Source organism: Prionailurus bengalensis, chromosome A2, assembly GCF_016509475.1.
Source record: "Prionailurus bengalensis isolate Pbe53 chromosome A2, Fcat_Pben_1.1_paternal_pri, whole genome shotgun sequence".
NCBI lineage: Eukaryota > Metazoa > Chordata > Mammalia > Carnivora > Felidae > Prionailurus > Prionailurus bengalensis.
In genome coordinates this window covers 54,657,520-54,680,066 of record NC_057348.1, presented here as the reverse complement: position 1 = coordinate 54,680,066, position 22,547 = coordinate 54,657,520, and the positions used below count along the sequence as shown (strand labels likewise).

At 45.4% G+C, this 22,547-nt stretch overlaps 2 protein-coding genes across 3 annotated transcripts in view; one reads left to right on the top strand and one right to left on the bottom strand.

Annotated features, from left to right (window-relative positions):
• Positions 1–7,225, top strand: part of NR2C2 (nuclear receptor subfamily 2 group C member 2) — a 101,057-nt gene extending 93,832 nt beyond the window's left edge. For both annotated transcript variants that reach the window (XM_043588209.1, XM_043588210.1), the window contains one exon: positions 759–7,225. In XM_043588209.1, coding sequence (XP_043444144.1) covers positions 759–933 — 175 coding nt within the window. In that variant the 3' untranslated portion in view covers positions 934–7,225. The remainder of the gene's footprint in view (positions 1–758) is intronic.
• Positions 7,226–9,053: 1,828 nt separating this feature from the next.
• Positions 9,054–22,148, bottom strand: MRPS25 (mitochondrial ribosomal protein S25). Its single transcript, XM_043588211.1, has 4 exons — positions 21,890–22,148; positions 16,467–16,573; positions 10,099–10,186; positions 9,054–9,433 (listed from the first exon to the last, which is right to left on the bottom strand). The coding sequence occupies exons 1-4, from the start codon at positions 22,021–22,023 to the stop codon at positions 9,241–9,243; spliced, it is 522 nt and encodes a 173-aa protein (XP_043444146.1). The 5' UTR covers positions 22,024–22,148; the 3' UTR covers positions 9,054–9,240.
• Positions 22,149–22,547: the final 399 nt, after the last annotated feature.

Below are 22,547 nucleotides of genomic sequence, written 5' to 3'. Positions count from 1 at the left end.
CCTTGCACACGTAGCTTTGTACAGTGTCTGTGGAATGGCCAATCATGTGGGATGCTTCAGATACAGTGTCCAGAGAGCCATCAGAACGGGGTCATGATGTGTCCTCCCACCGAGGGTGTTTTCAAAATGAAAACAATTTTATTGCTTCATTTTTTAATTAGGATGCTATGTGAACACTAGAGTAATACAGACAAAGGTATAATAAGTAAAAGCATTCCAGATCCCCAAACCCAGAGATCAGGGTTTTGGTGAACATTTTGGTGAACATCCTTCCAAGTACTTTTTTATACATGCCACACAAATAAATTTACACAAATGAGATTGTGTTACACTTGCTGCTTCCCGGTCTCCTTTTAGGTTTTTACTCGGCTGTACATCACAGACGTACCATCAGTGAATATATATCTTTTTATACTTTTTGCTGAATATACAGTGTGCTCTTTTATATGGAGATACCATAATTTAACCCATCCTTTATTGATTTCCAAATTTTTCTCTTTTGGTGGAGGTGGGGAGAATTGTTATAAATGAAGGAAACATTTGTACATACATCTTTGTACTTGGTTTTGATTTTCTCTCATGATAAATCCCTACAAGAGGAACTGTTGAAATTTGAAATACAAGGGGTAAGGGGTAGGTCATGGGTCTGTTTGTTTGTTTCAATTCCAAGCAGTGCGGAGAGGGTCCCAGGGAGCCTGTCCAGGGAGCAGTCTGAAGGGCAGTGAACTCCCTTTCTCTAATGAGCCTCCCTTTTACAGATTGGCCCGGATTCTCGTTCGCCTGCCAGCACTCAGGCTGATGAGCTCAAACATAACAGAAGAACTTTTTTTTACTGGTCTCATTGGCAATGTTTCAATAGACAGCATAATCCCCTACATCCTCAAGATGGAGACAGCAGAGTATAACGGCCAGATCACCGGAGCCAGTCTATAGTGTGCACCGCACGCCTGCCGAGAAGCAGAAGGATCCTCCCAGGACCGCTCAGATAACAGAGAAAATAAAGTAGTGGTATTTTGGTATGTGCAAATATTTCCAGTATGTTAGCCATTTCCTACCTGGTTTCTTCTTACCTGTTAATCCCAAACAATAGCAACTAAAAGACTAGTAGGATCCTTTCCTGCCATAAGAAATGTTTTAATGCCTTTTGATGAAGCAGATTTTGGAACAATCTTTTAACCTAATTTGTATTTAGCGATTCTCAAAGGGCAAAAAACAAAGAGTTTTATAATGTCAGAGACTAGTATTAAACAAAACTAAACGAACCTAAGAAAACAGTATGTGTGTATATATATTAAAATTTTCCTTGGAATTAATAGCTACTAATTACCAGGGTAAATAATATTAGCACTTTCTAAGCACTTCTTATCAATGCGTATGTTAGCAACATCTTGCCTGTGGGCAGGACAAATGGAAAACTGTGTATGTCTTTTGCCGAAATGCTAATGATTTCTGTGAAAACGCAATAGGGTACAGGAGACAATCATTTATGTTTAAGAAAAGATGGCATCATTCCTAATTGTATGCACACATTAGTGGTGTTGAACTAAATCCCTATGAACGATTGAGAATGTGGCTCATGTGTATCATGTAGTAAGTGGGAGTGTGGTAGTGCAGTCGGTGGGGACCCCAACCGGAAGCTTCCTCAGCTGGTGAGTTGATGATGCTTGTCAGGTTCCCTGACCTCTGGTTCTGGTCTGTGACTGGCATCTACAGGCTCCTCCAAACCTAGGGCTCTCTTGATGACTGGTTCTCAGAATTGGATTGCAACCAGTCAGACATAAACTGCCAATTCCTGCAGCAAGTGAAAACATGCCCAAACCACCTCCACCACTCAGGGCAGACAGAGCCTTCTGACCAAAAAGTGCAAGGTGGGCATTTTGAACCTGACAGTAATTCCTAAATGCAATCTGGGGCGGTTGCTCATTGTTCAGATGGAGGAAGAAGGTTCCCTTCTCAGGGGTTTCCATTCCAAACGCCCCCTTGAGAAGGGTCTGTATTCCTGCAGTTCACTCAGAACTGTGAGGTGATTCAGCGGGGAGGGGTGCAGGATTTTGCTCCCTGTCCCAGGGTAGTGGTGATGGTACGGCTGAATGGAAGAGTTTCTCTGTTGACCTTGAATATCAGGGTTTTTCAAAGTGTTTCCAGACTCTGCATTTCTGTTGGCAGATCTTTGAATGCTACTGGCACACCATGCACTTTGATCCCCCCAGGTGTGTACCAGCAAAGAACCCTGGAGCATTTTGGGTGATGTATGCAGAAGCAGCCTACCTGCTCCTTATAAAAAACCCATAACTCCCAAAGTTATCTTCTTTGTCCTAAGTTACAGCCACCATCATTTACAAGAGCAGAATGCAGTATAAGGAAGTTCTGTCTAGAGAAGAGCATAAATTCCCATGGATGTGAGTAAATGGTGGGCATTTCCTGCTTGGGAAAGTGGCATGTCCAAGACCAGATCAGGTACTCTCCGTTTCCTTTTTGTACAGCCCAGATTAAGAAAATACAGCATTAGGTTAAATTTGCATCTGCCAGGACCTTTTGACCAGATGGTATCCAGAAAGATCCCAGTGCACTTCCCCTGCCTCACAGGCACTCTCTGGTCTGGCTTGGGCCCTAGTCAGGGTGGGGCCTCATGTGCTATGTAGGTGCCCAGCCAGCTAGCCACTGGCTCTTAACAAAATAGGATTCTCTGTTCTGAAGTGTTAGGAGCACTTGGTGAAAGTCATTAGTAGGAATTAAGTGGGGATGGTATCTCCAACTTCTAAATTCCTGTTTGGATTTAATTATATTATTTATAGTTCATGACTTGGAAACACATTTTGGAGATAATAGGGGTGCCTGTTATAAAATGATGGAAAGAATTTAATTTTGCCAGCTTAAATTTTTGGTTTCTAACTTTGAAGAGATTTAAATTTCAAAATTAAGAAAAAAAACAGCCAAGACAGTAGAGTTAGGGCAGGTCTGTTTCATTTCTACTCGTGAAGGATTTTAGCGGAGGATATTTTCAAGCACGTTTATGCATCTTTCACAGCAAGTTGCCTGTTTTCTGTTCGATTTTTTAATATAAGCACGTCTGTTGATCACATAGCCATTCGGTGGCAATACCGGTGTCACATCTCCCAGATCTGAGTTCTCCATGTTAGGGAAAAGGCCCACCCCTCTTTCCCAGGGGTGGGCCCTGGAAGTCCTGTGTCCATTCGGCTTGTAGATACCTTTGCCTTTAGACAACAGCATGGCTTAGCCAAGACCTCGACCGAGGTCCCAGCGATGCACTGTTGAAAGTTTTGGGGCAGAGAAGATGATAAACCAGCAGGAAGACAGGGAACATTTGGGTGAGTGCTGCACTCTGGCCAGGTAGCCCTGGACAAAAATCGGTTCAGCTTGGAGGGTTGTTGATTTTGACCTAGTCTTGCCCCTTGAGTCCCTTCACTGGTGATGGCTGATGGCAGTGGACCATTTTGGGCTTTGAACACTCATTGGTTTCCCAGATCCTCTTGGCTTTACTTTGAAGTCGCCTTTTCCCTAAGGATCATGTTCACACAAGCTGATTTCTTGCTGCCCCAAATCATTTCACACCTTGGACAGCAGGTCCATCCCATCTTGTCAGATTGGTTAAGAGAAGCCCAAAGTCCAGACTTTTTTAAAGGGATCCCAAGCAAATACTGAGGCTCAACTTTCACAAGGCTTTCACCCCTCGTTGGTAGTTGGTGAAACTCTAGATTTGGTTAAGTGATGCCAGCTCTCTGCCCAAGAGCAGGTTCTTAGTCACACAGCCTGTGCACATGTCCCTTCTGTTAACCTGGCCCTTCTTCCCTTGTGAGAAGAGGTCTATCAGCTAAAGGAGGTGGTGATATACACCACTGTTTCTTGATGAAATGGGCTCTTTTCCGGCAGTATCTCAGATAATGCTAGACAGTTTTATGTTGAAATTCTGGAGGTCATTACGTATAATCATAAAACAGGACAGGAAGAGACTTAGAAAAATTACTCAAGCAAATGATACTTTCCAAGCTATTCCACCCTTCTGATTTGAAATTTGTATGTGTGTCTATTGGGGGGTTACCATTATTTATTGTCTAGCTTCTGCCATGAGGCTGTTCTTGGGGTTCTTTTGGTGTTTGGGTTTTTGTATTTCATTGCAGGTATAGTCACTTGTAAGATGTTATGTAAATGCCCTCAAGAGGGATGGTTTCCTAGCTTCTCCGTATTAAATGTGAACTCTGTTCTGAGGCAGTTGCCACCAGCCATAGTGATCACAATGGATGCACCTACTCTTGGGCTCCCTGACGTGGCAGCCACATATCGCTAGAGCGCATGGTTGCAGCCATAGTACATATTTACTTAGCTGTTTTGCTTGTTTGGGGGATGGCCGTGGCAGGAAGGCTAAGATTTAGAAAGGCTATATCTAGTGCTTTTATTCTGGGGGAAAAAATGCATCCTAATCCTTTGGGGTGATTTCCAGTAGTCTTGCCCCCAGCCTGCTCTCTGCCTGACAAGCAGCCCTTGGCTATGAATCCAAGTTCTAGGACCTGATCAGATCAGAGTCCAGAAGTTTGTTGCCCACTTGCCGGTGGAAAGGGCCTCATGTGCAGTGGGGCTATCTAGATGACATTTCATCTCTAAGTGTAGGCCGTGAAGTGTCATCTTCTGACATTCGCTTTTATCCCCGGGGGCGGGGGGGTGGGGGTAGGTAGGGAGGCAGTGCCCTTTAGACCCTGGAAGGTTGGAGCAGGCCAGGCAGATGCCCACATGCTTCCTTTATCCCACTTCCAGTCTCTAGATTGTACGGCTCTTTGAAAATGTCTTAACTTTGATGTAAATTTGTAAAGCCAAGCCCTAATCGAGGTAGCGGGTTTGGGTCTTTTGTACACAGGGTTCTGGACATCCCCACGTGTGCCTCTTGCCAGCGCACACTTGCGCATGTCCAGCCCTGGGGTCCCTTCAGCGGCATTGTGCGTGTACAGATTTATAGGCTTGTATGACTGAATGAATGTACATGTGTTTATATCTATATATGTACAGTGTATATAGTGTGTGTATGTGTACATAGATGTATATTATGTATACAGACATGTAGCCATGTATCCAAAATTTCCTTATGTTTTAAAGAGAGTCTATGATAGAGTTGCTAAAGTAAATGGATGTGGGTGTTCCAAGGTCCCTCAGCAGGATGGATTTGCTGATATTTTAACTCCATTTTCCTTTGGGTGAGCCTGGCTGGGAAAGGCCATGAAGACAGAATCTCCACTCTGTACCAGGGAAGATTCCAGACAGAAAAGGTCCTGACAGGAGGACACTGCCGTATATTCTCTAGGTTCAGTCAGGCAAGGGCCAGAAAGGTAGAAGACTGTTCATCCTTATGTCCAAAACTAGGTGGGGACCTTTAACTTGGCTGCCACACACCTGTTTATGGCCTGACTAGAAGGAACTTGATAGTAGGAGCTGTCGGCCTTCCCAGACACTCGCTCTGTCATGTGGTCCAGAGACAGGCATCATAGTCAGAGATTCAGAGTGGTCCTTGTTCTGGGGCCTGACTCCTCGTGTGGTAGTGATTTCCTATGCTCACCCGGATTTAGCAAACGGTGGGCACTGCCCGGTGAGTAAACAGATTCCCATGTCTCTAGTGCCAGTTGAAAAAAACCTACCAAGCAGTCTTTTAAGATAAACATGAATATGATAACTAAATTATGGAATATTAAGTTACAAATCTTAAATTACTTCTCTAGCATGTGAATAAAATCCAATGACGTAAATCCTTCCTATAAATTGATTTAAACATGTCAGATAAAAATTGGATTTTAATATGGCTACATGTGCCCTTTAAGCTACAGATACCTAATTTTCCTCGCCCAGGTCTATTCTGATGAATTTTCCCCCTTAATCGGGCTTTAAACTGAGACACGGCACGCGGGAGCCAGGGCCCAGCCCGGCGTAGTTGCTTGCAGAGCTGGTGAATGGGGCCTGCCTGGCGGGAGGGCTGAAAGCTGGCCCGCTGAAGGGAACTGGAGAACAGCAAAAACTCACATAGCCCATAGGTTTTCTGTTGTTTTTTAAAATAAGCTACCGAAATGTTTGAAAACACTTCATTGAGACTATAGTACTCAGTGCCTTTTGTGAGACGGTGGGTCATTTAGCCTTCAGCTTCCCCTATATTTGATGTAAAAGAAGCTCCTACTTCGCTGGCCTCATCCAACAGTACTTCCTGACCTTCCCCTGTCCCTGCCTGTCGTGACAATCACACTCTTGAAGGTGGCTTTCCAGTTAAAATACAAGAGGAAGCTTGACAGTCTCTCAATCTTCAAAGTAAAAGTTTTCATTTGGGGCTATCTTAACAGCAATCTAAGAGTAATTAAAGTTTGAGCTTAAAAAGAGTATCTTAGGGGTGGGGAATGTCGGAGATACTTTTAGGGCCCAGCTATACTTCCAGTTCAGAAGCCAGTAATTCTGGTGTCTCAATATTTATACACACAGCATAGAAAAAACGCTATAAAAATCAATGTTCAGCAACATTTATCAACTGACAGACTGTGAGAAAGCTTAATATTTGGATAACATTTGGAAGTAGTAGACTTTATGTTAAAAACGACTTCTCTTTAGGAACGTGTACTCAGTTACCATTTTAACGACCAGAGCGGCCACGGGCTCAGATGATGCCGCCACACAACTCAAGTGCTGGGATATTTTTCTACAGCCTCCGTTCTCCCAACTACCTTGTAATAAACCAGTGTTCAACTAGTTTTATAACTGAAAAGCTGCACATTTTTCATAGTACAAACCCTAGTTTTTACCTGTAGTTTGGACCTCTCCGTTAAAATGTAGCTGCATTACCGGCCCTTTTAAAAGACATCTGTTAAAGGAAAATTCGGGTGTTAGATTTTCTTGGGACCGTTTCTGTAACTTCTGCCCTTCACAATATAGAAAATACTGTTCATGCCATTACATTTTAATTCCAGGTTTAAAACCTGTCGAAAGCTGGAGCTTGAAATCAGCTTTATGTGATGGCATTTAAAAAATAGCATGTTCTTTTTAAACTGAGTTTTATATCTAATCAGTGTCTTCAGTCTTGAAGAAGAATTTGCATTGTTGTGTTTGTATATAGAGTATTGCAGTGCATGAATTAGCTTTTATGCATTTTATTAAATGCTGTCTCAATGTGGCATTATTGTTGTGGCTTAATACTACTACCTAAATGAGGTTTATACTATTAAAAAAGTGAATTAAAGACTAATGTGCATCTGCTCATTTCTTCTAATAGTAACACCAGTAATGCCTGACCCCCAGGAGCACCCGCAGGAAGTACCCGCAGGTACTTCCCTAGCCGTCAGTCTACTTGATGGTCCACCTGACTTGCAAATACCTTTAGTGGGAAAGAAGGTGTGGAAGTCCAAAAGCCAGGTCGGTGGTTCTGGAGGGGAGCACAGCTGAGGTGCCAGGCTACACAAGCTGCAGTCACAGATGATACTCAAAAGCCAGGCCTCCAACCAGCCGGCTCATCCTGTAAGGGTATTCACTATCCAGAACAAAAATGTGTTCTTAAAGTTGTAGAAGTTGGAAAGAACTTGCTCCGTGGGGGGATCATGTGACCTCTCATTTTACTGGTGAGGATTCGGAGGTCCAGAGTCAGATTCTTGGCAGAACCCACTGGCAGCCAAATAGCTTTAAATGGCTGTGCCAGGTAACTATTCAAAATGAAAACCAGTCACTTCAGAAGAACAAGGTCTAAAATCTATGCAAATAGACACTATCACAGCAATCTTTTTTTCCTCCTATTTCTGTACATTTTAAACCCATCTTTTATCACTACTAAACAAAGTAGGAAACAGGAGACAAAAGGGTCAAAGAGATAATGCCCCCAGTGGTGCTTATTCCAAGTCTCTGTAAAGAGTAATAAGGGCGGCACTGGCTTGCCTTGCCTCCCGGTCAGCAACCTTTCTGGGCCCCCTGTGGGCCATGGAGGGAGAGGTACTTACTTCCCCAGCCCTGGCTCACTTTCCGAAAAGCTCCAGCGGCCCCAGCAGCCCAATCACAGCCTCAGCAGCTGGCATGAAGGCCAAGGCTAAGTCAGCTGGGAGGGGTTATTAAAAAACATGACAGAAAGGGTTAGAATGGAGAATAGAATTCTCTGTCCACCCTCAAATGGTAAAGGGAGAAGGCGCACTGCGGTGTGGACCTGTAGTTCAACACAACCCTGGTGAGCCTGCAGCCATCCCAGAATGCCTCCTCCGTGCCCAGCCCCACCAGCCGTCTCCCCGAACACAAGTCTGGTACAAAATCACCACCTGAACATCAGGTGGTGTAAATGTAAAAGGAGACAAATCCCTCCCAATTTAATGGGCTGATCCCCCAGCATTTCTATAAAACATTCTGGTTCCACACAATTTCCCCAGCAAATTAGTTCCTGGTCTCCCCTTTCCTCTAAGCCCCACCGGCCAGGCATTTCCCACAGGGCAGCGTCTCAGCCAGGTAAGCCTTGAAGTAATCCTGGAGGGCTCAGGTGTCACCTGAGGGTTGAAACCGGCATTCCTCAGTGACAGCAGTATCCATGTCCTGTGAGGCAAGAACTAGGCGGACCTTCACCCCCTCTTGCAAACCTGAGAAAGAGGCAGGCTGAGAGGCACCCAGAGCAGGGCCTCGGAGTCTCGACCAGCCAGCACCTCACCCGTCTGCCCTCCTGGTCCGCAAACCTACCTGTGAACGAGGCCGGGGAGTGGCAGCTGGCAGTGGCTGCCTCACCAGGGCACACACCTGAGGGAGGCTGCTCTGTGCCCGCCACGGGCGCCTCCTACACCACCTGCTCGCCTGCAGCCAAGCCTCTTGGGAGGAATGTCAGTTGGCTTTAGTTTGAAAGGGGGCTTCACGCTGCCAGCCAGACGGCTCCAGCCAGATCCTGCCAGATCCAACCACAGCAGCTCAGGGTCTGGAAGAAAAATCGAAGCCAAGAGAGACTAGGAAAAGCCAGCAGGACTGACACAGGGGTGTCAGAAGGTAGGCCTTAGACCTTCTCCATCCCTACGCAGGCCTTCCTGTGCCTATCAGACAGATACGCATCACGCCTCTGGAGATCTGGAAGCATTTTATTGACCTGATGGAGTGAAGATCTTCGTCTGGCAGTTTGACGGCAGATACTCCCCCGACCCTCCCGTGTCCTTCCACACAGGTGTGTGAAGGGGACCCTCATGGCAAAGAGACCGTCAAAGTCCCTTCGAGGACAGCCAGGGGCTTCCCTGGGTGTGGTCTGGGGCCCTAGTCCTGGGCGCTGGCTTTCAGCATCGCTCTGTACTTCCCCGTCATCTCCTTTGGTAACGGCACCAGGCCCGGGCAGGGGACCTGCCCTTCCACCTCGCAGATGCACTCCCGTAGGCAGTACTTTCGGGGGCCAAAGTGAGCCGGGTGAGAAAGCTGCTTTTTCTCCTGCTCCTCTCTCTCCAGGGTTTCCCTGCCAAACAGCACAGACGGCGACGTGTGGGAGCGCTGCTGAGCCTCTAGGCATTGTGGGACTTCTTGGCCAAGTGCATCCCACCATCAGCCGGGAAACCTGGCTCTCCTGTGCCTCTCGACCTGCTCCTCACCCCCAAAGCCTAACGTCCTCCCCCACAGGCCTCCCAGTCCCACACTGGCCACACACAGCACTGACCGCACAGCAACGGTCAGCTTTCCTGCGGCCTAGAGGCGGCCCCAGCTCTAACTCAGCACGTAGTCAGGATGAAGGGGCCTGTGAAGGCCTCAACGTGCTTCCTCCAAGACGTACTTTTCTTGGCTTCCCTCCTTTTGCTCCATCCATCCGTGTACAAAAGATGGATCCCAACACGTGCTGAGGCTAGATACCCACCAGCTCCAAAGGGAGATTCCCAAGGAGAGAACTGGCCACAACTGCCCAGGGCCAGTGCTCCCCCAGCACCTCAGCTTCCCGTCGAGCCCAGGAGACAGGGAGGTCTCTGTCCCCACCTCGCAGCAGAGGCACACACGTGGGGAGCAGCAAAGCCAGACCGAGCGAACTCTGCAGCCTGCGCTTGGGTTGGTGTGTGCCCTCCTGATGCCCCTTTCCTCCCTCGCTCTGCATTGAGGCTCCTGTTCCCCTCCAGGTCAGCCCCATCAACTCACTCGCTCTTCCCCAGGATTTTTTTGACGTGCTCCATGATCTCCTTATTGCTCTTGGTCTCCACATCCACGAGGACCTGCTCCCCGGAATCTGGAAATGGGAAGCAAAGGGGACAAGAAGCACTGAGGACTCAGTGGCACGCTTTGCAGCCTCAAGTGGTGGTGATGGATTTGCTTTTAGCGGAGCATTTTAACAATAAGATAAACGTGTGTCTACATAACCCATAATGCTACCCTTTTTCCATATTTCTTTAAACATGAGGAAACAAATTTGAGGTATGTGCAAAAGCATACTATTTTAATGGAAAGCAACTTTCCACGTTCATGGATAGAATATTCAGTATCATTAAGATGGAAATTCTTCCCACACTGGACCATGGATTCAGTGCAACCTCCATCAAAATCCTAGCAGGTGTTTTCATAGAAACAGACAAATCAAGCCTCAAATTCATGCAAAGGACCCAAAATAGCCAAAACAGTTTTGAAAAACAAGAAAATGGAGGCGCCTGGGTGGTTCAGTTGATTAAGGGTCCAACTCAGGTCAGCTCAGGTCATGATCCCAGGGTCGTGGGATAGAGCCCCACATCAGGCTCCATGCTCAGTGTGGAGCCTGCTTAAGATTTCTCTCCCTCGGCCCCTCTCCGTGACTTGCACTCTCTAAAAAAAAGTTAAAAAAATCCAAGACAAACAAGACAATGGGAGGATGTTCGTGTTCCAATTTCAAATTTACTATAAGCTACAGTAACCAAGACAGTGTGGTATTAGCATAAGAACACACTACAGACTGATGGAAAAGAACTAGGTCCAGAAATAAACTCCTATTTTCAGCAAAGATGCCAATGCCAACATAATTCCTCACAGCATTTAAAAAAAAACAGAAAAACCTGAAAATGGATCAGAGGCCTAAATGTATGAACTAAAACCACTATTAAACTTTTAGAAGAGAACAAAGAAAATCTTCATAACCTTACCTACACAAAGATTTTTAGATATGACATCAAAAACACGGTCCATTAAAGAAAAAATCTGATAAACTGAAATTCATGACAGTTTAAAACTTGCGTTTCAAAAGATACCAAAAGCCACAGACTACGACGAAATATTCATAATGTATACATCTGATAAAGCACTCATATCCCAACTATATAAAGAACTCACAACTCCTTAAAACAATCCAACTAAAAATACGAAATATGTAAAACATTTAACAACAAAAATACAACGGTCAATAAGCACATGAAAAGATACTCTTCATCATCAGTTATTAACAAAATGCAAATTAAAAGGACCATAGGACAAGATTGGAATGGCTCAAATTTTTTTTAAATGGGTAATAAAAGCACCAAGGAGGATGCAGAGTAACTGGAACTTTCCTTTTTTTTTTTTTTTTTTTAATGTTTATTTATTTTTGAGACAAGGCGAGAGATAGAGTGCAAGCAGCAGAGGGGCAGACAGAGGGAGACACAGAATCTGAAGGGGGCTCCAGGCTCTGAGCTATTCACCCCAGAGCCCGACACGGGGCTCGAACTCACAAACCATGAGATCATGACCTGAGCCAAAGTCAGACACTTAACTGACTGAGCCACTCAGGCACCCCGGTAACTGGAACTTTCCTACACAGCTCATAAAAATGCAAAATATCACAGCCACTTTAGCCAGTGAATACACAGAAAAAGAAAAGGAAAAAAGATCGGAAAGGAAGTAAAACTGTCGTTATTTACAGATGAACTTAGGAATTTAGAAAATAAAACCTACTAGAAATACGAGGTCAATTTATTACCAAGGATGCAAGACACAAGACCCACACACAAAAATCAATTGGACTTCTATAAAGGTGTAACCAAACAACTGGAAATGAATTAAAAAATAACACTTTTCACAACAGTCACAAAACATATTCAACATTGTTAAAATGTCCATTCTCAAAATGGTATGTAATATGATTTCAATCAAAACCCCAGCAAGCTCTTTTCAAGAAACAGACAAACAGATTTTAAAGTTAATATATAAATGCAAAGAACGTACATATAAAGTGATTTGGTGGGGTTGGGGGGTAGAACAAGTCTGAATTTAAAACTACGTGATCTTAGGGGCACCTAGGTGGCTCAGTTGGTTAAGTGTCTGACTTTGGCTCAGGTCATGATCTCACAGTTCACAAGTTTGAGCCCCACGATGGGCTCTGTGTTGACAGCTCAGAGCCTGGAGCCTGCTTCAGATTCTGTGTCTCCCTCTCTGCCCCTGCCCCTCCCCGCTCGTTTTCTCTCTCTTAAAAACAAATAAAAACGTTAAAAAAAATTTTTTTAACTACCTGATATTAAAAGACTTACTAGAAAGCCACAAACCAAGACAGTGTGGTATGAGACTAAGAACAGACATATGATCAGTGAAAGAATGAAGAGGTCAGAAATATATGGTGAAATGATTTTTGTGTGTGGTAAAATACACATAACAAAAATTACCATTTAAAGCCTGTAATTCCGTGGTTTTTATTCCATTCACAATGTTGTACAACTGTGACTATCACCACTATCTTGTTTTAGAACTTTTCTCATCACCCCAAAGAGAAACCCTGTACCTATTAAGCAGTCACTTCCTATTCACACGACACCAGCCTCAGCCCTGCACAACCATTTTCTGTCCCTATGAACTGGCCTGTTCGTTCATACATTTTATATAAACGGAATTATATAATCTGTGGCCTTCTGCGTCTGCCTTCTCTCATTTGGCTTATGTTTTCAAGCTTTGCCTGTGTTGTAGCATCTGTCAGTACTTTGTACCTCTTTGTGGCTGAGTAATATTCCACTGAATGGATATACCAAGTTTTGTTTATCCATCTACGGTTGACTGTGTTTTGACAGAAATGCCAAGGAAACTAAATAAGGCAAAGGATGGTCGTTCATCGCTTGGTGCTCTAACACCTGAGTATCCCAACCCTGAAAAACAGGGGCGCCTGGGTGGCTCAGTTGGTTAAGCGTCTGACTTCAGCTCAGGTCATGATCTCACGGTTCGGGAGTTCAAGCCCTGCATTGGGCTCGGTGCTGACAGCTCAGAGCCTGGAGCCTGCTTTGGATTCTGTGTCTCCCTCTCTCTCTCTCTGCCCCTACCCCTGCTCATGCTCTCTTTCTCTCTCAAAAATAAATAACTGTTGGGGCGCCTGGGTGGCGCAGTCGGTTAAGCGTCCGACTTCAGCCAGGTCACGATCTCGCAGTCCGTGAGTTCGAGCCCCGCGTCGGGCTCTGGGCTGATGGCTCAGAGCCTGGAGCCTGTTTCCGATTCTGTGTCTCCCTCTCTCTCTGCCCCTCCCCCGTTCATGCTCTGTCTCTCTCTGTCCCAAAAATAAATAAACGTTGAAAAAAAAAAAAAATTTAAAAAAAATAAATAAATAAATAAATAAATAACTGTCAAAAAAAGAAAAAAAAAAAAAAAACCTCAATCCCTATTCCACTTAATACACAAATAACTCAGATTATATATCAGAGAAACAAATATGCAATCTACAACTATAAAACTTTGAACAGAAATATAAGAGAAAACCTTTGTGACCTTACAATAGACAGATTTCTGGGACAGGACACAAAAAGCACTAGCCATAAAAAAGAACAACCGACAAGCTAGAGTTCATCCAAATTAAAACTTGTGCTCTTCCAAAGACCCCATTATGAAAAGCAAGCCAAAGACTGAGAGACAATACTCACAATACACATACCTGAGGGAACTGCATCCAGAATATATAAAGAATTCAATAAGAAAGCAAAGAGCCTGATTTTTTTTAATGGACAAAGACTCAGAGACACTCTTTACAAAGAAATCTTATGAGTGGCCAATAAGCACACGAAAAGATACGGGGAAATGTAAATTAAAATTTCAATGAAGCCTGGAAAGGCTAAAATTTAAAATATTTAATGTGGTAAGTAGAATGGCCTCAAAACCTATCCCTGTCCTACTCCTCCATAACATGTAAATAGGTCACCTTTCGCGACAAAAGGGGCTGTGCCTCAGAACGTGAGTCGAGGACCTGGGGATGAAACCATTCTGGATAATGTGGGCGACCTAAGTTAATCACACGGATCTTAAAATCAGAGAACCTATCTGGACTGTGTTCCAAGGGGCATGTGACTGTGGAAGAATGGCTATATATGCCATGCTGCTGTACTTGAAGATGGAGGGTAGGGCCACAAGCCAGAGAATGGGGGTGGCCTCTAGGAGCTGGAAAAGCCACATAAATGAATTTGCCCTTAAACCTCCAGACAGGAAGGCTCTGCGGACACCTTGATTTTTGTCCATGTTGGACTTCTACAGAAATGGAAGAAATTTGTGTTAAGCCACCCAGCCTGCAGTCACTTGTTACAGCAACCACAGGAAACCAATGTAATTAACAGGGAAAAAAAAAACCTAATGCAAATGACAGCAAATAAGGATGGAGAGCCACCACGACTGCCACGCCCTGCTGACTGAAGGGTGAAATGCACTAGTTGGAGAAAGCAGTTCACAGCAGTATCTGGCATGGCCTATCCCATCGTCCAGCAACCCCATCCTGAGGCACATGCCCAGGAGAACAGGGCGCCTGTGTCCACAAAATCCACTCATGCAGGAAGGTGCTGAGGCGCACCTTCTCTTAGTAGCCAGAAACTAGACACGGCCCTCAACAGCCACAGAGGCCCTCCTGTGACAGCGCAGGTGTCCAGGACCTGGCCAGTTCTGCCCAGCACAGAGCTGGAACTTCCTGCTGGGCTGGCCCAGACTTGCTCAGGCCTGCGCCACCTTCTAAGGCACATCCAGACTCCTTCCTTCTCCCTTTCCTTCCAGAGATGTCCAACCTGCTCTGCCACCTGAAGACTTTCCCTGCCTTCCCCCTCCCTTTATCTCCAATAAACCTACTTCTTTTTTTTTTTTTTAATTTTTATTTATTTTTTTTTCAACATTTTTATTTTATTTTTGGGACAGAGAGACAGAGCATGAACGGGGGAGGGGCAGAGAGAGAGGGAGACACAGAATCAGAAACAGGCTCCAGGCTCTGAGCCATCAGCCCAGAGCCTGACGCGGGGCTCGAACTCCCGGACCGCGAGATCGTGACCTGGCTGAAGTCGGACGCTTAACCGACTGCGCCACCCAGGCGCCCCCAATAAACCTACTTCTAACTCTGTCTCGGCATCTAACAAAAACCCAAATGATGATCAACAGGTGAACGGATAAACTGTGGTATGTTCCTTCAGTGAAACCCTACTCAGCACTAAAAACAAATAAACTACTGATACACGTAACTGAGGAGTCTCAAACACATAAGTAAAAGCCAGACACAAAAGAATATTTATACACAGAAAATCTGTGTGTTTTACTCTGGGTAAATTATAACTCAATGAAATTATTTTTTAAAATGCAAACACAAAATATATACACAAAACTGCTCTAGCACCAGCATTCTCTTCACCCCCTTGACCTTGCTCTAGTTTTTCTTTCATAGCACTTATCCTCTGACATACTATCTGAAGTTTCTTGTCCATTCTGTCTCTTCCTGCTAGGATGCCATCCCTACAAAGGCAGAGACCTTTGTCTCTATGGCTCCCTAATACCTCAGGCACTGTGTGTGCCTGGGCCCAGCGGACACTCCATACATATTTGCTGAATGAATTTAAGAACAGGATCATATTGCTTCCTGAAGCATTTCCCAAACTGCACCTCAGTTGGTTCTTGTAACCATGTAAGCCAGTTGTTGGACCTTCACCTGAGAAATTAATCAATGGGAATATTACTCTCTCGTGGTCAGAATGACTGAGTAGAGAGCTGGATCAAAACATCTAGGTCTGACTTCAAAGCACTGAACCCAATATAACCAAACAAATATTCACTCGGTGCCTCATGCGAATAGGAGAGCATCATGAAAGTGTGAGCTCCAGAAGAGGACACACACAGATACACACACTGCTCAAGAGGACGTGGCCAGCACTGAGAGGGCAGCTAGGAGACAGGGGAGGACCAATGTAAGGGTGCAGGCAGAGCTTCCTGGAAGAAGTGGTGCCCAAGTGGAGTCTCTGAAGGATTTTAAAAATAAATCAATAAGCAAAGTAGAAAGGGGATTTCCAGCAGAGGGTCCAGCATGAGCAAAGCATCGAGGTGGGGTGTGGCAAGGGAATTTGGAAGAATCTGCTGCATGGTGTGAGGCAGGTAGGAGACACGGGGGCAACAGGAGACAAGGCTGGAGAGATGGGGGAAGATCCAAACCTCAGTGGCCACTGTGTGCCACGGTCCAGTGCCAGTAACAGAAAGTAAGGGATGTTTACAAGAGCCCTTGCCTCAGATCTCCCCTGAGTGCTACGGTAGGAGGAAAGGACGGGAGGAAAGACTGTCCTGGCCTCAGCAGAGACCACACTCACCCAGATAAAACCTCAGGAAGGGGGACGGCGTCATGTTCTTAAACATTATGATCTGTACCCAAGGGTTTTTGTACTGGATCTGAGGTATGTTGAAAAACACAAATTTCCTGCAAAAGGAAAGACGTTAATTAAACATGTGAAACAGAGTTTTCAACTTGAAATGCTGTACACTTCCATATTTTGAGGGAAAGTCCAGAATTTTCATCTGATTCAGAGGGGACCCTGCCCCACAAAAAGGCTGAGAAAAGCAGCAGTCGGGAATTTATTAGTATATTCTCTCAACAGTGGGTGCTGGTTAGACAGGTGTGCTCATTCATAGGTAGAAGTTCATCAAACTGTATACTAACAGGTGTGCACTTCATGTAAATTAACCCATAATATAAAAATAAATAAAAGCATTGGGTCACCTCAGTGGCTCAGTCAGTTGTGCGTCCAGGTCTTTTTTTTTTTTTTTTAATTTTTTAATGTTTATTTACTTTTAAGGAAGAGAGAGAGACAGAGTGTGAGTGGGGCAGGGGCAGAAAGAGAGGGAGACACAGAATCTGAAGCCGGCTCCAGGCTCTGAGCTGTTAGCACAGAGCCCAACACAGGGATTTGAACTTAAGAACCATGAGATTATGACCTGAGCCAAAGTCAGACACTTAACCGACTGAGCTACCCAGGTGCCCCAAGCATCCAACTGTTAGTATCGACTCAGATAATGATCTTGTGGTCGTGGGATCAACCCCCATGTCAAGCTCCACGCTGAGTGGAGCCTGCTTGGGATTCTTTCTCCCTCTCTCTCTGCCCCTCTCCCACTTGCACACACATACACACGCTCTCTTAAAATAAACTTTAAAAAAAGAAAATAAAAATAAATAAAAGCAAACATGGAAAATAGTTTTACAACCTAAGAGTGGAGAGACCTTTAAACTTAAGTTTAAAACACAGATAGAGGCACCTGGCTGGCTCAGTTGATTAAGCATCCGACTGTGGCTATTCATGGGTTCAAGCCCTGCACTGAGCTCTGTACTGACAGCTCAGAGCCTAGAGCCTGCTTTGGATTCTGTGTGTGTGTTTTTCTCTGTCCCTCCACTCACAGGCTCTCTCTCAAAATAAATAAACATTAAAAAAATAATAAAATAGAAAAAACACAGATAAATATGACCACCTTTAAACTTTGGCAAAATTTATCAAAAACATAATCAACATTTGCCAAAAGAAAAATGTTTGTAAGACATAAAACAAAAAGCTAATTCCTTTGATAAAGTTTTACACATCATAAGATTTACAGTTCAACAACAATGGCCACAAATAGGCAGAAACCCAAATAGCCTATCATCTTGAGAGTCTCAATACCTTCCCAAGAGTCCTGTAAATTAAAATAGGATTGACACCTGTTAGATTGCTACAGATTAAAAAAAGAAGAAGTTATAGAAATCAGCAAATACCTCCTTAAGAACTGGTTTAACCTCTTTGGAGGTCACCTTGGAACTAGCAAAATTTTAAAAGCTTAGATCCTGACTCAGTGATTTCACTGCTTTTTATGTTCACACTTGAATGCAAAGACATTATTTGTTACAGCAAAGGAACAGAAACAACAAATGTTCCTTGAGACAGGACTAATTAAGACGTTGCTATATGTCTGAATCCCTCTCCTCCTACTCTCCATCCTTGATGGCTAACCTACTTGGACTAGGAGGTGGGCTTCCTTGACCTCTGACCTCATGTTGGGTTTGGCCAACAGTGACCTTCGGCAAGACTGGAAGTAGGGGGCAGAGTCAAAGTATTCTTTCCCTGACTTGTCTCCTGGCTGAGTCCCAGGCTCATTAGGCAGTTCTCTCCCTCGCACTTCTGCCAACCTAGACCCGGGGTCCTGCACTGTTCCTTGTGGTTTCTTTTCCCCATCCTTGCCCATACCTCTGTAAACAGTTCCTTAATTAAAGGCTCCCCAAATGATCCTAATTTAAATGTGCCCTCTGGGGCGCCTAGGTGGCTCAGCCCGTTAAGCATTTGACTCTTGATTTTGGCTCAGGTCATGATCTCACGGTTGTGGGTTTGAGTCCCATATTGGGCTGTGCACTGATAGTGTGGAGCCTGCCTGGGATTCTCTCTCTCTCTCCCTCTCTCTCTGCCCCTCCCCCATTTGCACTGTCTCTCTGTCTCAAAATAAATAAACTTAATATATATATTAAAAAAATAATAAAATAAATGTGCCCTCTGCTTCCTGCTGCCACCCTGCCCCATACATCAGATGACAGACAGGTACAAGTAGTACACGGGAAAGAAACAGTTTCCCAGCTTTACCACTTCTCAGCTGTCTGAACCAGGGCAACGTATGGCTGTGTGCCTCAATATTTACAAGACGATGACAATGCAGGACAACCAGTCCCTAGTAGAGCTTGTAATTTATTTTTAAAAAGATGGAATTGACAGAATCAACAGAAGGTGACTATGTGACCATTTACTTGGGGAGACTTCCATAACCAGAGCAGTCTACAATTAAAACAAAAGCAAGGACAATTATTAACTCCAGGGAAAACAAAAAGCTTTGCAAAAACAAAAAGGAAAAATAACCATAGTACTCTGGTTCAACTGTGTGGAGTGTTCACAAAGTCACATTAATTTAAACAATGAATACTATTCTATCCAAAATTCTGAAATGACTACACTGGGAGGATGAAGAGCTGAGTAATGTGTTGGGTTCGGTTGGGGAATGGCAATGTTGGGGAAAGAGAGCTAAATCCTCATCTTCCATAGTGGCAAGTCAGTAGATAATGCCTAAAGCTAGAAAAGTAAGAACTAGCTTTCTAAGTACAGTGTTCAACTATGAAGGGGAAACTAATTAAATGGTTAAAACTAAAAAGTTGCTGACTCTATGGGAGGCAACAGAGATAAGGTCCTACTGTAGGCCTTGCAGATCATGACAAAGCTAAATTTACCTTCCTAGGCTTATGATACCTCTGCTCAATTCCCACCCCACAGCAGAGGATCCCAACATCATACCAAGAAACCAGGGCATATTTATACAAGAATTGCTGACACCTAGAACTGCTGGGACAAAATCTCGACAGGAATGTTTAAATGGTTCTTGAAGCCTGGGAAGAAAGTTGACAATGGTAGGAAACCTTTAGTTGAGCACCTGCTGTATATGTCAGACATATTGTTGGGTATTTTATTTTACTTTTTTTTTTTTTTTAAGTAGGCTCCACACCCAAATGTGGGGCTCTAACTCACAACTGTAAGATCAAGAGTCAGACGCCCTACAGACTGAGCCACCCAGGCACTCACCTGTTAGGCAATTTAATACACTTGAATCCTCACAACGACCCCACAACGTAGGGTTTTATAACTAAGGAAATCAGGTCAGAAAAGTCAAGTAAACTGCCCTAGGTCACACAGCCAGGGGTCAAAGAACTAGGACTACGAGCAGCTGGACTTCAGCCACACTCTTCTGTCACTATCAAATTACCAAATTCACCTAGATCCTGAGGTTCAGCCTGGAAAGAAAACTCAATAAATGCTAGCAGCTGTTACTTTTCTTACTGCATCTGAATGGCAAGAACATCTGGCAGAGGTGAGCAGGGATTTAGCCCTCAGACACTAAGGCAGCTCCCCACACACCCAGCAGACACCCAAGACTATGGCTCTCCCAGGGCTGTGTGTACACTGTGGCACTTGGAATGGAGGCGATCCAGGGAGGAGCAGCAAAATGCTACGGGTACATGAACACTCAAAGGCCTGTGGTGCGAGAAAGAGCCAAGTCAAGTAGACTCAAACCCAAGGGCACAAAATCCCCAAGGGCACACACAGGTGAGACAGGCAAGCCTTTGCCATGAGGAATAATGAGGCACAGAATGGCTGTTTGGTTTCTGTTGACCTAGAGGGTATTAAACTACTTGAACATGCAAGTATAAGGCCTACAGGCCTATTTTTTATTGGCTGATGATTTAAAAACCAGATTCATATACAAATCTGAATTTCTGGCTTCTTGACAAGTCAGAAATTCTCCACGGGGCCCACAAAGTTAAGCTGTAGCCAAGTAGTAAATGGTCTCTTGTGACGGGGCATAGTTCCCAGTTCTAGTGGGCCCATCCAGACTGCCTCCCTCCTTACTGGTACTGCCTGGCCTCTGCCCTGACTGCCAGCATGGACACATTGGATGGGATGCACAGTGGGTTATAAAGAAGTATCTGGATACCCATTCCAGAAGCCCTCAGCACAGCTGATCCCATGCAAGCAAGTCCAAGTTACTCGCTTCACCTATGGACAGCAAACAGCTAGGAGGTAGCCTCTGGCTGTCCCAAACAGCTGTGCAGCAAAGGCACCTCACCATGGGAGACCATTCCATACTGGGAGCACTCCCCCTGTCCCGTTTTGATCCACCCCATATAGCCAGTCCCAAAGCTTCTGGAGGACAGAACTTTTTTCTTAGGCACTGTTGAACTCCCAGCTCAGAGCCAAGCATTCAGCAATCAGTACATTTATACTTAATACCTGAAAAGCCCAAAGCACCAATACTGCCTCCAGGTTCACTTCAAACCCTCCATTTGTAAACTTCCGTTTAAGGAGTTCCTACTCTGCTCCAGGATTAAAAAACCACCTTAAGGAGTCTATGGTGGGGGTCGAGGTATGGAGCCTGAGGCTACACAGCTGACATAATCAATTACAAGGGTGATGAGTCCTGCATATGAGAAGCATGTGCACAGCCAGCCTGGTACCTTGAACAACCGACTTACTAACATCTCTGTGGCGTTTCTTCATCCCTAAAATGGGGATAACCATGGGGCTTCCGTAAACATCAAATAAGATAATGCATGACAAACATTCAAATAATGCATGACAAACATCCTTCTTATATGCTGCAAGTGCATGCATAAGAAGGGCTCAGGAAGTGCTAGCAGCTATTACTTCTTTCAGTGCATCCCCACAGCGACCCTGGGCACAGGTATCAGCCCGGTTTGGGACAATGAGAAGGAGCAACTCGCCCCAAGCCAGCAGTTGTTAAAGCTGGGACTTAAACAGGGTCTGTCGCCGCCGGACCAAGCTCCATCCAGAGCAGAACGTGTGCCGCCGCTCCCCACGGCTCGCCTGCCAGGCACAGGTAGTTAAAGGAGGCTGTGGCCTCCCCGGTTAGCCTAGTCCTCCACCGGGGAGGCAGGAGGGAGGAGGGGGCCCTTGTCCTCCGCTCCCCCACCTCCGTCATGACCGCAGCCTGCACGGCGTGGCCCTGCTGTCCTCTTCTCGCTGTGGAACCTGGAGCAAGCTGCTCCTCAGTCTCCTCGTCTGTAAAATGGGGCCGATGGCACCCAGCTCAGGAGGCCGGCCTCAGGATTAAGTGGCACTTAGAGCAGCTCCAGGTCTCAGCGTTACTAGCCCGTCATTACGGTGAGCACAGTACGGTCCGCGCGGCCTGAGGACGGCCTCGGAGAGTTCCGACTGACCTGGCGCCCTCGCCCAGCTCCCCGTGCGTGTTGTAGTTCACTGTCATGACCTTCACTGAGTCCTTGAACACCACGTCCCCCTGGCCCAGGTACTGCAGGGTGCGGCGGATAGGGAAGCGGCCCTTCATGGGCATGGCGGCGGAGAGGTCGGGCCACTGGCCTAGCAGCAAGGGCCCCGCTGCTGCAGACGCCGCCGGCCCGGCGGACCTCACACCGCGTCGCCTCACCGCTGGTTTCCACTTCCCGCGCAGACGCACGGGAGACGCCTCCCGGCAGGCTGCGCGCTCACCGCAGAGCAGCTCGGAACTTGTAGTTCCCTCTGGCGGCATTAAGCTTAGAGGCGGGGCACCTTTTCGGTAAGAACACCCTCGCTCAAAGTTTGGTTTTCACACTCAGTATATTAGCCTTTCCCCACCCCACCCCGCAAGTAAAAATATTTTTAAGAAGGCTCAAACTCAGTTAAAAAATATTTTTAAATAAATAAATAATAAATAGGTTCAAACTTAAGACAACAAAATTGCAACAGTGATATATCAGGAGAGCTGAGTTCAGAGGCCCAGTGGGCTACCTTGATCTTCAACCGCAAATAAGTCAGTTTTTCTCTCTCAACTTCTCTGGATTCAAAGTGAAGTGTTCCAAGTGCAGATTTTCTTTCTCT

Bases quoted from the DNA above. Each gene is read 5' to 3' on its own strand.
- MRPS25 (XM_043588211.1), bottom strand. From the start codon at position 22,023: ATGCCCATGAAGGGCCGCTTCCCTATCCGCCGCACCCTGCAGTACCTG. The intron at 16,574-21,889 runs GTCAGTCGGAAC...TTCCTTTTGCAG, and splicing joins GAGCTGGGCGAGGGCGCCAG to GAAATTTGTGTTTTTCAACA. The intron at 9,434-10,098 runs GTGAGTTGATGG...GCTGTTTGGCAG, and splicing joins AAAATCCTGGGGAAGAGCGA to GGAAACCCTGGAGAGAGAGG.